Raw genomic sequence first — 13,879 nt, 5'->3', positions numbered from 1 at the left:
TCTTTGCAATAAGCACTTCTGGAGGCTTTTCAAAACGTCATGCTGTGACTCAAAATTAGCCACTGCGTTACATGCCTAGCTGCTCTCCTCAGAGCTGCGTCATGCATCATGAGCCCCTCCAGCTCATACCGGCTCTGCTCTTTCACCAGTGACAGACACACCAGTCTGTGTTTACCTCCGTGTTTTCCTTTGTTTCCTGCAGTTTTAATAGCCTATTCTAGGTGACTCTCTCATGATTTAACCACAGCGTTACCTAATTTCTCTTGGAGCAAGCAGTGTGGCTGGCTGCTCTGAAAGTTAGTGTTTTTGTAAGCCACAGCTCCTGAAGTGTTTAGGATTGTGGTAATCTTGCCTTTATTAGGTAAGTGAACACTCAGCACAAAACTTGCTGTTTTCTTTCCATAACTGTAAATGTGACTGAAGTCCCTTGCATGACCCTTATCCAGGATCTCCACTGGCCTTTTTATGTATGTTAAAACCACTCTAACCACCTTTGAGCCGCAGCAAATGCCTCTCTGTACATGACTGCCATTCCCCTGGAACGCGTGTGTTTGGCGTTCCTGAAGGGCGCTGTGCTGTAGCGGTACATGTTAGAAACTGTCTGTTTGTGCACTGTGGAGATGTGGGAAAAGTGCTTGTCAGGCGGAGCTCTGGAGGGAGAAAGGAGTAAGCTTGAAGGTGGTGCTGGAACTGAGGGTGAAGCCAGGACAGGAGCCAGAACACGTGGTGCTCAAACAAGGTGGAAGGATGGCGAGAAAGCAGTAAAGCCAAATAGTGAAGCAGAGAGGTGGCTGTAGCTGAGGGAACGGTGAGAAGGGAGGAGGAAAGTTGTGAGGAAGATGCGGCAGCAGCGACTCCAAGTACCTGGCGGCTGGGCCACCATTTTGAGCGGAAGCGCCCCCGCAGCCCCGGGTTTGACGGGGCCTCCCGGCGCGGCGCTCCCGCGGCCCCGGCGCTCGCGGGGCGGCAGCAGCGGCCGCCCCCGCGGCGCCGCCAATGGCGGGCGGGGCGGGGCGGGCGGGGGCGGCGCCGTCGGGGTTGGGGTTGGGGTTGGCGTCGCCGCGCGCCGCTGCCGCCGCCGCTCCGGCGCTCCCGCCGCTCCCGCCGCGTCCCGCTCCCCGTAGCGCCCTCCCGCCTCGCGTGCCATGGCGTGCGCCGCGTAGGGGCCGCGCCAGGGGCATGGACATGTCGGACCCCAACTTGTGGACGGTGCTCTCCAACTTCACGCTGCCGCACCTGAGGAGCGGCAGCCGCCTGCGCCGCACGCAGAGGTAAGGCCGGAGCGGAGCCGCCGCGCCGCCCTGCGCTGCGCGCCCTGGGCTAGCCCCTTGTTTTCCCTTTCGCTCTCCTCAAGACTCTTGCTCGGCAATCCCCACCTCTTATCAGGAGCAGATAGACTTTATATGGGCAAGCCGGGATAGCCGGTTTCACCCCATGCTCTTAAAGAGACAAGGCTGTGCAACTTTGCTTTGCTGGGTAGTTGGCATTTATTAATACAGGAATGGCCTTTTCAGTTTTGTAGCATTTCTCTTCTTGACGGAAGGGGGCTGAAAATAGCAGATGCTAAGTAAAAGCTAGGGATTTTGCTATTAGTGGACAAAAGACAGACAAACGTTGACATTTTGGCCATTGTCTTGTGCCGTGGTGTCCTTGCAACTAGGTATATGGCTCTGCCACAAGTAACAAAAGTTTGTGGGTGTTTGTAGCACTCTTCCCCACTCCTCCGTTTGCCTCGGAGATGTGAACCAAGTGCATTGGTGAAACAGGATGAGCTGCTGTCTGCAAAACTACGTTGAACACTCGTCTGTGTGCAGCCACTGGAGAAGGCACTGCGGTGCCGCGTGAGTCCCGCTGCCCTGGCCCCTCTGTCGACACAGGTGGTGCAGGCCAGCGTGGTGAAACTGCCTGGCAACCTGAAACTGTGCACGAAGTTCAGGTGGTCCTAGTTGTGCAGGAAGGGCTTTAGCTACCCAAAATGTGCCGGTTTGGTCTAGGTGTCCTGGACTGCTAGTTAGAGGCCCAGTCTGTGACAGGCCCTGCTGTTGCAGAGAAGACTGGCAGGGTGGCCAGGCACAGGCTGCAGCACTGCTTGTCCTTTCCAGACAGTGCTGAAGCTAGTGGTAAGCACAAGTGTTTTGCATTGCTTTCCAGGCACTTTAAAAGGTATGAGTCAGTTTGAAGGAAGTCCAGTTCCTGTGATCTGGGTGTGCTGGTCGTGTTTAATTGAATGATTTGGGTCCACTGACTCCTGAGAAGGCTTTTGGTTTTGTTTGGGCTTGCTTTTTTTCTTTGTTTTTGTTTTCTTGGTAGTGACACTACCTATGAGCTACTGCCCAGCTAATGATGAGCCTTGATTCTTCATGAAACTTAGAGAGACATTTATTGGCCTTCTGTTTTGCAGGCACAGTTGGCTCTCGATCTCCTTGCTAATGTAAGAGCATTAACTTAAAGCTTTCGTTATGCGTTAACATGTCTTAACTTTATTTATCTTAGTAGTTTCAATACATTTAGCTGTACTTCCAGAATTCTTGGGGTCTATCAGACCACATGCTTTCCATGAACCACTTTCTGACTTTGAGAAAGATGAAAATTTACTTCTGTGTTCAGCAGAAACTCCCTTTCTTTGTACAGGCATACTTGGCATAGGTATTTTTGCCAAGTATACCTCTCTTTGCTGAGGTACTATGAAGTACATTTTAGAACTTTAGATAGTCTGTTTTCCTTTAGGTTGTACCATTCAACCAAGCTGTTGAGTTATAAAATGGACATAAAAATCCCTTAGTTTGTGGTCTTCTCTGCTGACTAATGTCTTTCATTAGGATTGTTTTACTCCTGTTTTCTAACAGCAAATTTGCTAGCTGAATTTCAGTTGTGGTAGCTCTTGCTGGTAGTTATACCCGAACAAGAATTATTCCAGCCCGCATTTCAAGTCGTGGAGTGGGTTTTCAGGACTGGCAGGTAGAAAAATTTCCTCCAATTATAAATTGGAGACATTTGCTATTCAAATCACTGTACCTATAAATTACATATATTGCATTGTGCCCTTTTAGGGAGAAGATACCACCCCGTGTTAAGTTCTTTTTCTGTTGCTGTAAATGTTCAGGCCCTTCAAACTGATTTCAGGCTCTTGCCTCAGTAAAGGAAGAGGGAGGGAATGTGAACACTGTGTGTCTACATATATTTATTTAGGTAGATGTGTAGTTCTGTGCAGATAGGCATGCTTTTTCCTAACGGAAGGATCAGTGGATGTTCTCTCTATAAGCTACATAATTCTAATAAGTGTCTTGCCACATCTGCCTATCTTTTACAAAACTAGCAAGCCAATGATTTGTTTTTTCCCTCACCTCCTTCTGGTAGTTACACGGAAGCAGAATTATTAAAGTCGTCTTCCTTTGAGTCAGACTTATTTTTTTTTTAAGCATGCATAAATGCCTGCCTAATTGCTTCTCAGTCAAAGCAGGCTCTTGGTTGATTTGTGTTGAATTTTCTTTTTTTTTTTTTTTTTTTGTGTGTGTGTGTGTGTGTATAGTCATTGAAGTGGCATTGAAGACACTTTCCTGTTATGGGAATTGAAGTATTCACTTATCATCAAGTAATCACTTTATACATTCTGACAATACATAATCATTTCAGAAACATTGAAAACAAAGGAAAAAAATAGAACTTTCACTGAAAACTTTCAGAAACAGAGTTATCAAAAATTGTTGCAGTCTTACTGGAATTGGAACAGCATGTTCCCTTGAAAATACGGAGTAGGCCTTTTGAACTTTCATGAGTTGGCAGTTTGAATAGACTTTGTGATTTTTAAGTAAATTTCAATTTTTTATATTGGTCTTTACAAAGCTGTTTTCCATGTCAAAGGGGCATTACTATCATAGTCCTGTTGGTTACATCAGAAGATTGAGCATGTTTATTAACATAAAAGCAGCCACAGAAATGAAATGTAATCGTGTTGATATCAGCCAAATCTGCCAGTGTTCCGGCTTCATTTATTTGATTTTTATTACATAGCAGTAAATGTCATTTAAAATTTACTAGACAATTGCTTTTTACTGTATTTGTGCCATTGTTTAATGTATGTTTTGTAGTATTGTGATTAGAAAAGCCTTATCTCTGTTCCTTCTACCCTCTACCTTCACCTTAACCCCTATGTGCAGAAAGAAGGACATGCAAATATTTATTATCCTAACAGATGTTGGTCCAGTTCAGAGAGAAAACAATTGCCTTAAAATTGAGGGAAATAAGAAATACAGCTATCTGTGCTTACATAGCATGTTGTCAATGTTAAAAGTTAGTATGAAAGATGAATGATCCCACTGCTTTCTATGTCAGCTGGTGAAGTGTTAATTTATCTTGGTAAGTGTGTTTTCCTTTAATTGCAGTAAGGGTTGTGTTAAGGGGGTAGTCTTACAGCCTCACTGGGATTTTTATTTTCTTGTTAGTTTACTTGACCAATATTTTTGTTAAAGCAATTAAAATATTTTTTGTTTTACTGATAAGCCTTGGCAATGTTGAGTTCCCCTGATGGGCCAGTGTTGTTGCTTTTGTTCAGATGCGCAGGTAAGGATTTGCTTGGTCACTTTTTTTCTTTTTTCTTTTTTTTAACTTTATTTTATCCCAAGAGTTTTACAATTTTCAAAGAATTAAGTCAAGATCTTAGGATTTGACCTAAGAATCTTACTGGAATCTTTGGCCTTGGGGAAGCCAAAAATAAAAGCGCATTTGTAAAGGATACCGGAATGCGCTGCAAGAAGTGTTTTCTGTTTGTTTTACTGCTGTGGTTAGTGATATTGCTGATACACAGCTGGAGACAGTCCTTGTCCTGCCTTAGATCAGTCAGGAGGGCAGTGGTCCTGACTCCTCCAGCTCTGGTTTCAGGGACACATTGCATGATGTGGGCACGTTGCAGTGATTGTCTTGCCATTTGCATCCATTTGAATATGAATTTCAAACTTCTGGCAGTAGGAGCTGTGCACCTCGCCTCCCAGTTGCACGTGCTGTTTGTTGGACTTGCCTTTGGCAAGTCTTTATGGAAGCTGGAAGTGGTATCGGATAAGTGGATTCCAGGTTAGGTTCCCAGGGAATTTATTACACATTTTAGTATATGTAACTTAAAAAGCAGAAAACCTCCATGGACCTGATTTGGTTGATTATTAAGTATGGCACTATTTGATATTTTCAGCCAGTGTGTGAAGTTACTGCTAACTGAATAAGATTTAACTTTTTTTTTTCTTTAACATATTAAATGTGCCACACGGCATTAATAGTGAAGTAAAGGTGTTTAACAGATTTCACGCACACCCACTTTCCCTTTTTTATGTACTTGCATTGCCTACAGGCTTTGGGCACAGATCAGGATGTCCCAATGTTAGATGTTTTTAAAAATATATATGCCAGGAGGTAAGCTCATTGAAAGGTAGAAAGTGAAGGCACCAGGATAGATATATCTATGCCCTATCCTTTTTTCCAAAGTAAGAAAAACAGTAGATATTGTTACCCTTCCTACAGCAGCCTTCAACAGGGTGCTGCAATAAGTGGCAGCTCTTGTATTATTTTCTTGGGGGCCTTTTAGAGGATTTGGCCTCTGAACCATCCAAAATTGCTGGGCTGCAGTATGAGTATGTGAAATTCTACCAGGAATAACATGCCAATATTGTATAACATGTACTGTGTGTTGAATTCCATCTGAGATGAGGCTCTGAGGAAGTATATTCATAGTTACTTTATTTTTTAATGTGATTTAAGATTTCACCAGTAGAGATGTATAAAGAGATCACTCAGACTTAACATTCCTGTAATTTTCCTGTTTCTATCTGAAACTATATTGGCACTAATGATTTGATCTGTTTTTGTAACAGTTTGCATTCTCTGTCATATGAATATTTGGACTTAATATGTCCGTATTTGGATCTGCCTAGTAGAATCTTCAACCAGAATAAAGTTGAAAAATAAAACTGCTTCCAGTGCATCCTTAAGTCTTGTGATAGGTCACTTCTGTGCTTTTATTTAAAATGCAACAATAGTGATCCACTGTTATTTGAATAGTGACAAGCTAGAACTCGCCTGGGCCCAGTTCCCAGTAAATATAAACACATCTCGGAAGTACTGGAAACCATAACAATTCCCAGGTTGATCTATCCAGCAGAGAGGTTCAGAACTGCAAGCTACGCACTACTGGTATTCCTGCCACTGACAGATAAGTGCAAAACGCTGGAGCTGTGCCAAAATAAATACATCAGCTTTCCCCTGCTACCCCCTCCTTTGCGATAGCAATAGTGTTCCCTAAATAATAGCTTAGAAATAAGGAAAACCATCATGGCCTATTGTTCCCAGAAGATTATTATTTTAAGTAGAATCTGTTATTCTCACGAACCACTGACATGCTCAGTTTGGTGATTAGGAAGTTTAAAAAATGCTGCAATTTCCTTATCCCATCCATGTTTTTTCTGCATATGCAGTAATTATGTAGATGCTCTAGCATGTAAGAACCTGATTTTGATTTCTGTCATTTGGATTTAACATACGATTTTAAACCTTTTATATATATATATATATATTCTACTGCATCATCTTTTTTCCTCATAAAATGTTGAGGGTGCTCTAAGTAAGGCACTGCTTACTGGTAGAGAAATGAGTATTTATACATGACTGGGTGTCTGTTCTAACTAGGCTAATTTAAAACAGATAATCTTTAGATAATCTTCAACTTCCACACAGATCATGGAGAAATCAAGTATACACATTGTCTTAAAATATTACTTTAGCTTTTGTAAGAATTTACATAAGCAATTTACATGAATGATAGGCAGTTTCAGGTAGAGTCTATGTAGATTCAAGGGTATTTGTTTCACCAGTGAAGAAATACTGCTTCTGAAGCTGCTTGATTTGTTACTACAACTAATTAACTGTAAATTTTTGTACATTAAAGTAATTTATTTTATTAAAAACATACATGTCCTGACTATTCTTGGTGCTTGATTATAGTATTTTACTAAAGAGCTTTAAGAACAGTTTTTTTCTAGAGCATAAGGCTGTAAGTTGATTGTAAAACAAAATTTTATGGTCTACGTGTGAATAAGAGAATACATCAGTCCAAACACTGTTTTATTTGTTTGTTTGTTTATTTTCTTTCAGGTGACCTGCATGAATGTGAAGTTCTCTTTTGCAGGGTTGGAGGGGAATTGTGTTTGCTGTTACTAATAACTGTGGATATATATTGTCTTTTAGAGCATATATGCAATTTTTATATATACATACACACACACATCTCTACAGAGTGTAAATAAAAGCACAGACATATGGGTGAACAGCCTTTTGTGTATATAGATATTAAAGCAGCAGCTATAAAATATGCTGGTTGAAGTTAAAGGTGAGAGTAATGTTAAGACGTCAGTTCAAGAATCAAAAAAATGTATTCTTCTTGCCTGTGCTTGTTATTCAAAGGCCCCGCTAGGCAAAACAGGCAGGAAACTGATCTGTCTAGGAAGAAGTTTTTGTTTTTCATGCTGTGAATTCCTGCGCTGGCTTGGAAAGCTCCCCAAGTACAGCATTTTCTGAGCCTGCTTCTGGAAAATGTGGCTTGTTTCCTCGAATCAAAGAAGATTCCAGATTTTCTTCTACCATTGGCAGAAGTAAATTTACTTCCCTGAATTTCACTGTCTTGTTTGGTCTCACATTTTTGACTTATTCAAGCTAGAATAATAGTTAGGTTATGAAATACTGTGTAATCTACTTGTTTTTCCTTCTTCGGTAGGTTAAGAAATCACTCTCTTTTGGATCATTTTGTTTATTGAAGTTGCTGTGTATTAATTTTCCTTGAGAACTCACCTTGAGAGGACTAATGGGAAGGAGAAGTTTTTACAGTAGCAACTTGTATTAAAACTGTCAGAAATTAGTTTCTCAGAAAAGCCTTTGCCCTGTTTTAGAAGTATATTTAAATGTGGCACTTTTAAGCATCAGTATTAAATCTTAAAGCTGTTATGGGGAAGATGAATACGGTGGTTTGAACTAGCTGAACTTCCTTTGATCAAGCTGAGTATAACAAATCAGCTTCTATTTAAATTATTCTTGTCCTTAAAGCTTCCAAGTTTCTCTTTAGGAAACTGAAATTGCCACTGCTCGGTTGAGCTGCAGGGGTTCTACAAAGGCCTTTCCGCACAAAATGTGGGGAGCTTCCGAAGCAGAAAACAAAGTAGGGAGATGCAAGAGGAGTATGTTTCATAGGCAGGGACTCTAGCTCACTAACCTGCCCCCTGAGGATGATGGAGAGGCATTTTCAGGCCAGAGCTGGTGGTGTTTGGGCCACGTGTCCTGGAGGTGACACCGGAGATGCTGAGAGAAGGATTGGGAACACCTCTGGGTAGCTAAACTGCAGGCAAGGCAAGGAGCTGCTTGGAGAGGGAATAGGGCAGCAAAGAACCAGGCAGTGCAGGGCATGTAGTGCCACAATTCAGTAGGAAGACACAAAGTGATCGAAAATTGAACTTCCATAGTTTTCTGTTCACAGAATTATCTATAACGGGTAGTTCAATTTAACAATAAATAGCATAGTAATAATGAGCCTAGAAATCTTAGAGAAATTCTGGCTTCAGATCTGTGTATTTCCTGTTTATTTCAGTTAGTGGTGACTAGCAAAGGAAAATAAAGTGTATTAGAAAATATTTATGGACTTAAATCCTAACTTAAAACATAAGCATAATATAATCCTTGATGGAACTAGGAATTGGATGTTTATGATGAAAATAATAGAGAGTTTTTAATTTTTTACCAACAGATGCCTTGGTGTTCACTAAAATTTCTAGTCAGGACAGTTTCATAATGCAAATCAACACAGAGCTTTTATTCCTTTTTGTGGAAGCTGAAATGAGAGTGCATGTTATAACTCATTCATCTTTCAGTGCTGTTCATTGAGAAGTCATGGTTAATTAGTATTCTTCATGATAATATTGTTAACCTTCTCAGGACTAGCTAATAAAATGTTCATTGTGTGTATTCATTTTACAGATGTGCTTTTTCAGTGAGTCTAGGCCTGTCTAGCTTGTTCTCATGCATGGGTAAGTCAAGGGAATTTCCATAAGTGCTGTAGTAGTAGAAGCAAAGGCAGTCAAACAAGTCCAATGTTTGCCTTGTGTACGAACACCCCACGCAAAAGGATGACGATGAGTTCACTGTACAATCAAGTCTTACCAGAACACCTTGCTTTTGCTTCCCCCAAAGGAGGCACAAATAAAATGCACAACACGTTTTGTAAATAAGCATGTTTGGGATTTTTTGTTTGTTTGTTTGGGCCTTCTTACCCACAGCTTGGTGATTTGCCTTTGTCCCTGCTCCTTCTGCCATATTTTGATGCCTGAACAGGTCTGTCCAGCGGCATCTGCTCTCCATCTGTGACCTGTGCTCACTGTGAGAACATGAGTTCTGCTGCGGAGGAGGCTTCTGCCTGATTTTTTTTTTTTCTTTTCCCCCCTTTCTTTTGAATTGTCTTGCAGTCTATTCTCTTGCCAGACATCAAAACATTACCATCTTTTGTAAGTCTTTTAAGATTGATTTCTCTCAATGGAAGAAAATTTCAAAATGAAGCTGCATCTCCCTCACTCCTCCTTTTTATCCCCCCAAGTTTGGAAATGAAATTTCCTTTTTTCCTCCCACCCTCTTGTGTCCTCTTCCAGTCTTAAAACAACAAATTTTGTGTTTTTGTGTGGAAAAGGAAATAGAAAACATACTAGAGTACATGAATATACTAGGTAATTTTATTAAATATGCAAATTGTTTGTGTAGGTCAGACCTAAGCAGTCAGCATTATCTGTAAATTAATACCTTCTAACGATCATGTGTTTCCTTCTTCTGATTCATAAATTATAAGGTTAGAAGGAACCAGTAAGATCACCGACTCTGACATTGTACAGGAAACATGACACAGAATAATAGTGTTAGATGGGACCTTTTTTCCCTCCTAGTCAAGGTGATGTGTTTCTTTAATCATTTACATGTTTGAGAAAGGTTTACAGATTTGCCATGTTTGTTACTGATGTATTGTGCTGCTAGTAGTTAATTGCTTGTGCTTTATATCCACTGTTGTCCTTAGTGATAGCCTTGGAGAACACTGGGCCAATCTTTAGTTAAACATAAAATACTGTGAGTCCTTTGGATCTGTGACTGTCTAAATATAGTTCAAAAGACAGAATTTGGATATTAATACAAGAGAAGGAAACAATCTGTACAGGTGATTTTTATGTGGGGAATGTTATGGGCTTGTAGGGGGGTTGTGTGAAGGAACAAGTCCTGCTCAGGTAGTTTTTGGAAGACTGTGAGTATGGTGGGAGGTAAAACTTACAGTCTTCTTACTATGGTCTGTAAGAAATAATCCCTGGAACTGCCCCCAAGTTTTGTCTTGTAGGGAAGTAGTTGGATCACTCCAAAACATTGCATAGGAATGAAGAAATGTGTGTGCAGGATGGGTGATGAGGGGAACAGGATCTGGGAGCTAAGACATTAGATGTTGTAGGCACACCTACTGCTGGAAGTCCAGCACCTGCCTGAGAATGAGATACTGCTGTAAGTGGGCTCAGTATGGGATGAATGTGTATGTATAGAATATTACCGTATTGGTCAACATTCAGATGATAGTGTCCTACTTAAAGCATTATTCCTTCTTACATGATGCTACTGTAAAAGTAAGTAATCAGGTAGAATTACTCCTTACTCGATACTCATTATTTTATGAGAACAGCCCACGCTAATCTGCTAATGTCCGCATTTATTAGCGGATGGATTCGTACTAGTTCTATATCAAAGGCAGTGACTGCTCTTCCCTTACCAAAATCTTACAGAGCAAAGGAAGCATGATGATAATGAATTTGGGGCCAGTCTCAATTTTTAACTCATTTCTTTTTCCTGAATCCTCTGACGGTATATATTTGCATGACGTATAACACTTTTCAAACAAAAGCAAGATCAGGGAAATGTTGGGTTTATCCTTTTTGGTACATTGCTTCTGGGAGTATTTCTGCTGTGATGCAAATGAAAGCCTTAAATTAGGTAATGGCTGGGTGAGCAGTGAGTTGTGACTACTCTTCCTGATGACCAAGAATTGTAGCACACCCTTTTTCTGTCACCTTACCTCATCCACACCCTCTTCCAACTTGCTGGAAACGTTTGTCTCATCCGCATGCTGTGCCTTGGTTTTTAGGCTGCCTAACCTTTTTGCAACTGAGGCTGTCATTTATTGTGCTTGTGCGATGGCTGCAACAATGAGGACGGATTTCTTATGTAAGCAGTGCTGCTGTAGTCATGCTCCTTCTCATGCTCTTGCATATTGGACCCATGATCTTGTTTTTGAGAGAGGAAAGTGTGGTGTTTCCTCCCTTAGAAACAGATCTTCCCACAAAATATTTCTTCTTTAGAAGTCTTGGAAGTCTAATCCACTCCAGTCTTGCCTAGTTTCTGCAAATTGATCCCATTGCAGCCTAAGGAAGGCAGCCTGGCATATGAAATAATTGCAGTTTTCAACAGCAACAACAACCAAAGCTATAACTTTGCCATTTATTTCAGTAGTACTCTGATGTGTTTATTTTAAAGGCCTGTTCAAGCAAAAAGCTCTGTTAAATATGTGTATAGTGCCTTAGCTGTAGTGGGCTTTTTTGGGCGGGGAGAGAGGACTATGCGGCTCTATGAAGACTGTGTGGGAGGGACAGATTAGTTCATTAATTTTCTGGTTTTATGTGTCTTTCCAGAAGAAAGAAAAAGATGTGTAGGAAGTGAAACCTGTACACTTTTTCTCATACTGTATTTCAATATGGGACACAAAATGCCCATCAATGCTAATACACTCGACAAGTTAGCAGCTACCAAGGTTTCTGGTGTTTGTGTTGTGTGCTTAGTTTCAGTTATTTGATTTGTTCGAAATAAGGCAGAGAACACTGTGTTGTAGGCTGAGTGACAATTTGCCTCAATTTATTTGATTTTTTTCTTTTGCTTTGCTTCTTCTAGCATACTGGGATACATACAACACGCATATTGACAATATTGAGCTAGACTGACTACTTTTTCCTGTTGACAATACTTTTGAAGTAAATGTTGTGGGTATGAGTTAGCCGTTTGATCAAGCAAGCGTTACTGCTGCTCTGCGTTGCAACTGTGCCCCTGTGCCACCAAAGCCAGCGGGCTTCTGTGCCCCGCATTGTGCGCGGTAGTGATAACCTTCCAGAGGTCACCCACAGCTCCTACCTACTCTTTCTGTTTGGTGGTTTGGTAAGGATTTCTGCTGCTACATTGATTCTAGCAACATCCTCAGTGTGCTTTGTTGTTAGAGGTGGTAAGTCTTGAATGGCAAAACTGTGTCCAGGCGCAGTAGCTATCCACTTAGGTTAGGGCGATGGCACTGGTAGACAAAATCAGGGTAGCCAAGAGCTTGCTTAAAACTTTCCTTAGCTTGTTGAGGTCTTGAAAATCAATCTAGGACTGACAAAAGTGCATCCAGTTTGTCTGGCTTACTAAATTTTTGATAGATCTTTTTCATATATATATTTTAAGGGCATGCTTAGCTGCCCTTATACTTAGCAAAAGCAGCCATCTGTGGTGGCCTCATGTGGTTGGCAGCACCGGGGCCCTGTGTCGAGCGCTGACTCACCGGGAGCGTCCCGCTTCCTGCAGCAGCTCCTCTGTGCGTGGCGGAGCTGGGAGCGCGGCTGGATCAGCGCGAGGCAGGAGGCCCGCGGGCGCGCTGGCGGCTGCAGCCAGGCCAGTCAAGGATGTGACGTGGAGCTTCCTATTGCATTACAGCTTATTCCTGTCTCCGCCACCAGTGCATGATGTGCTCCCACTTTTCTGCAGTGATTAAGGGTGGGTGGGAGATGTTAGTGATTGGGAAGAGCAGAATTTATCCTTGGGAGAGAGTGACTAATTTACCATTATTAAAGATATGGCTGGTATAACATATCCAGTGTGCAGAGTTTAAAAACAGAATATTATTTTCTGAAATTACCACCAAGGCAGTTTTTTGAGCTCCGGAGAGGATGATGTTTCGGTGGCTGTTTCCTGTGTTGCAATGTCAAACCTAGGGGAGTGAATAACTTGCTGCTCGGTCTGCAGAAACCCTGGGGATCTTTGCAGATTTTTGCAAGCTGATACTGCACACTTGATTCTCTGTGTTAAATAGGTATGAGGCTGGTCTTACTGTGCTTCTGAGTTTGTTTACTGGCAAAATGAGGAAATGCAGGAAGAGTAAAGTAAAACAAAAAGTAAATGGTTTCTGTGCGTAAGGAATATGCAGAAATACAGAATTTACATGAATCAGTTAACAGTCCCCACAGTTCACAGACTTTGAGAGCAGGAGATTAGCAAAATATGTTATTTCACCGAACTGCAGGAGAAAACATGAACGGTTGGCTGCCAACAGTGTGATGAGTGTCTTGGGGTTTTTCTAATTAGTCACGTTTAAAAATTTTGCTGTGATTACTTTCCCGTATCAGATAAACTGCTGCTAGTCATGATGAGACGAAAGGATTATACAATCCTAAAAACAAGTCACATCTTCATGATCAGTTTAAGCTAGGTTGAGAAAACATGCAGGCACTTTCTTTTAGTCACACACCGGTATGTTCATCAGACTAATTGTCTGGTCTGTATGCTACCGTCACCAGCACAGGCTTTCCTGGGATTCAGAAAGGTTGAACAATCATTTCGGTTTGGTGTTTAGTTGTGGATTTGAAGGGAGTTGATTAAACAACATATGATTATGTTAACAGATTTATTTGAATACTTTATCATTTAATTTGCATCTTAAAGGTAAATTCTTCATATTTTTTGTAGTTATTTGAAGAAGGGATAATCCTAATGAGTTTTTTTTTAATAAAACTTAGTGAAGTTGTTTCTACTGTTG

General features: G+C 41.3%; 1 protein-coding gene across 1 annotated transcript in view; it reads left to right on the top strand.

Moving 5' to 3' along the window:
- Positions 1 to 1,179: 1,179 nt before the first annotated feature.
- The window catches only part of LOC104571739 (microtubule-associated serine/threonine-protein kinase 4), a 93,604-nt gene continuing 80,904 nt past the window's right edge, over positions 1,180 to 13,879 (top strand). Inside the window, exon 1 of the mRNA XM_088527303.1 lies at positions 1,180 to 1,271. Coding sequence (XP_088383429.1) covers positions 1,180 to 1,271 — 92 coding nt within the window. The remainder of the gene's footprint in view (positions 1,272 to 13,879) is intronic.

This window comes from Tinamus guttatus, unplaced genomic scaffold, assembly GCF_059628265.1.
Source record: "Tinamus guttatus ecotype Peru unplaced genomic scaffold, ASM5962826v1 Tinamus_guttatus_pri_ptg000277l, whole genome shotgun sequence".
NCBI classification, from domain to species: Eukaryota; Metazoa; Chordata; class Aves; order Tinamiformes; family Tinamidae; genus Tinamus; species Tinamus guttatus.
The sequence above is the reverse complement of the archived record's forward strand: the minus strand, read 5'-3'. Positions and strand labels throughout refer to the sequence as shown.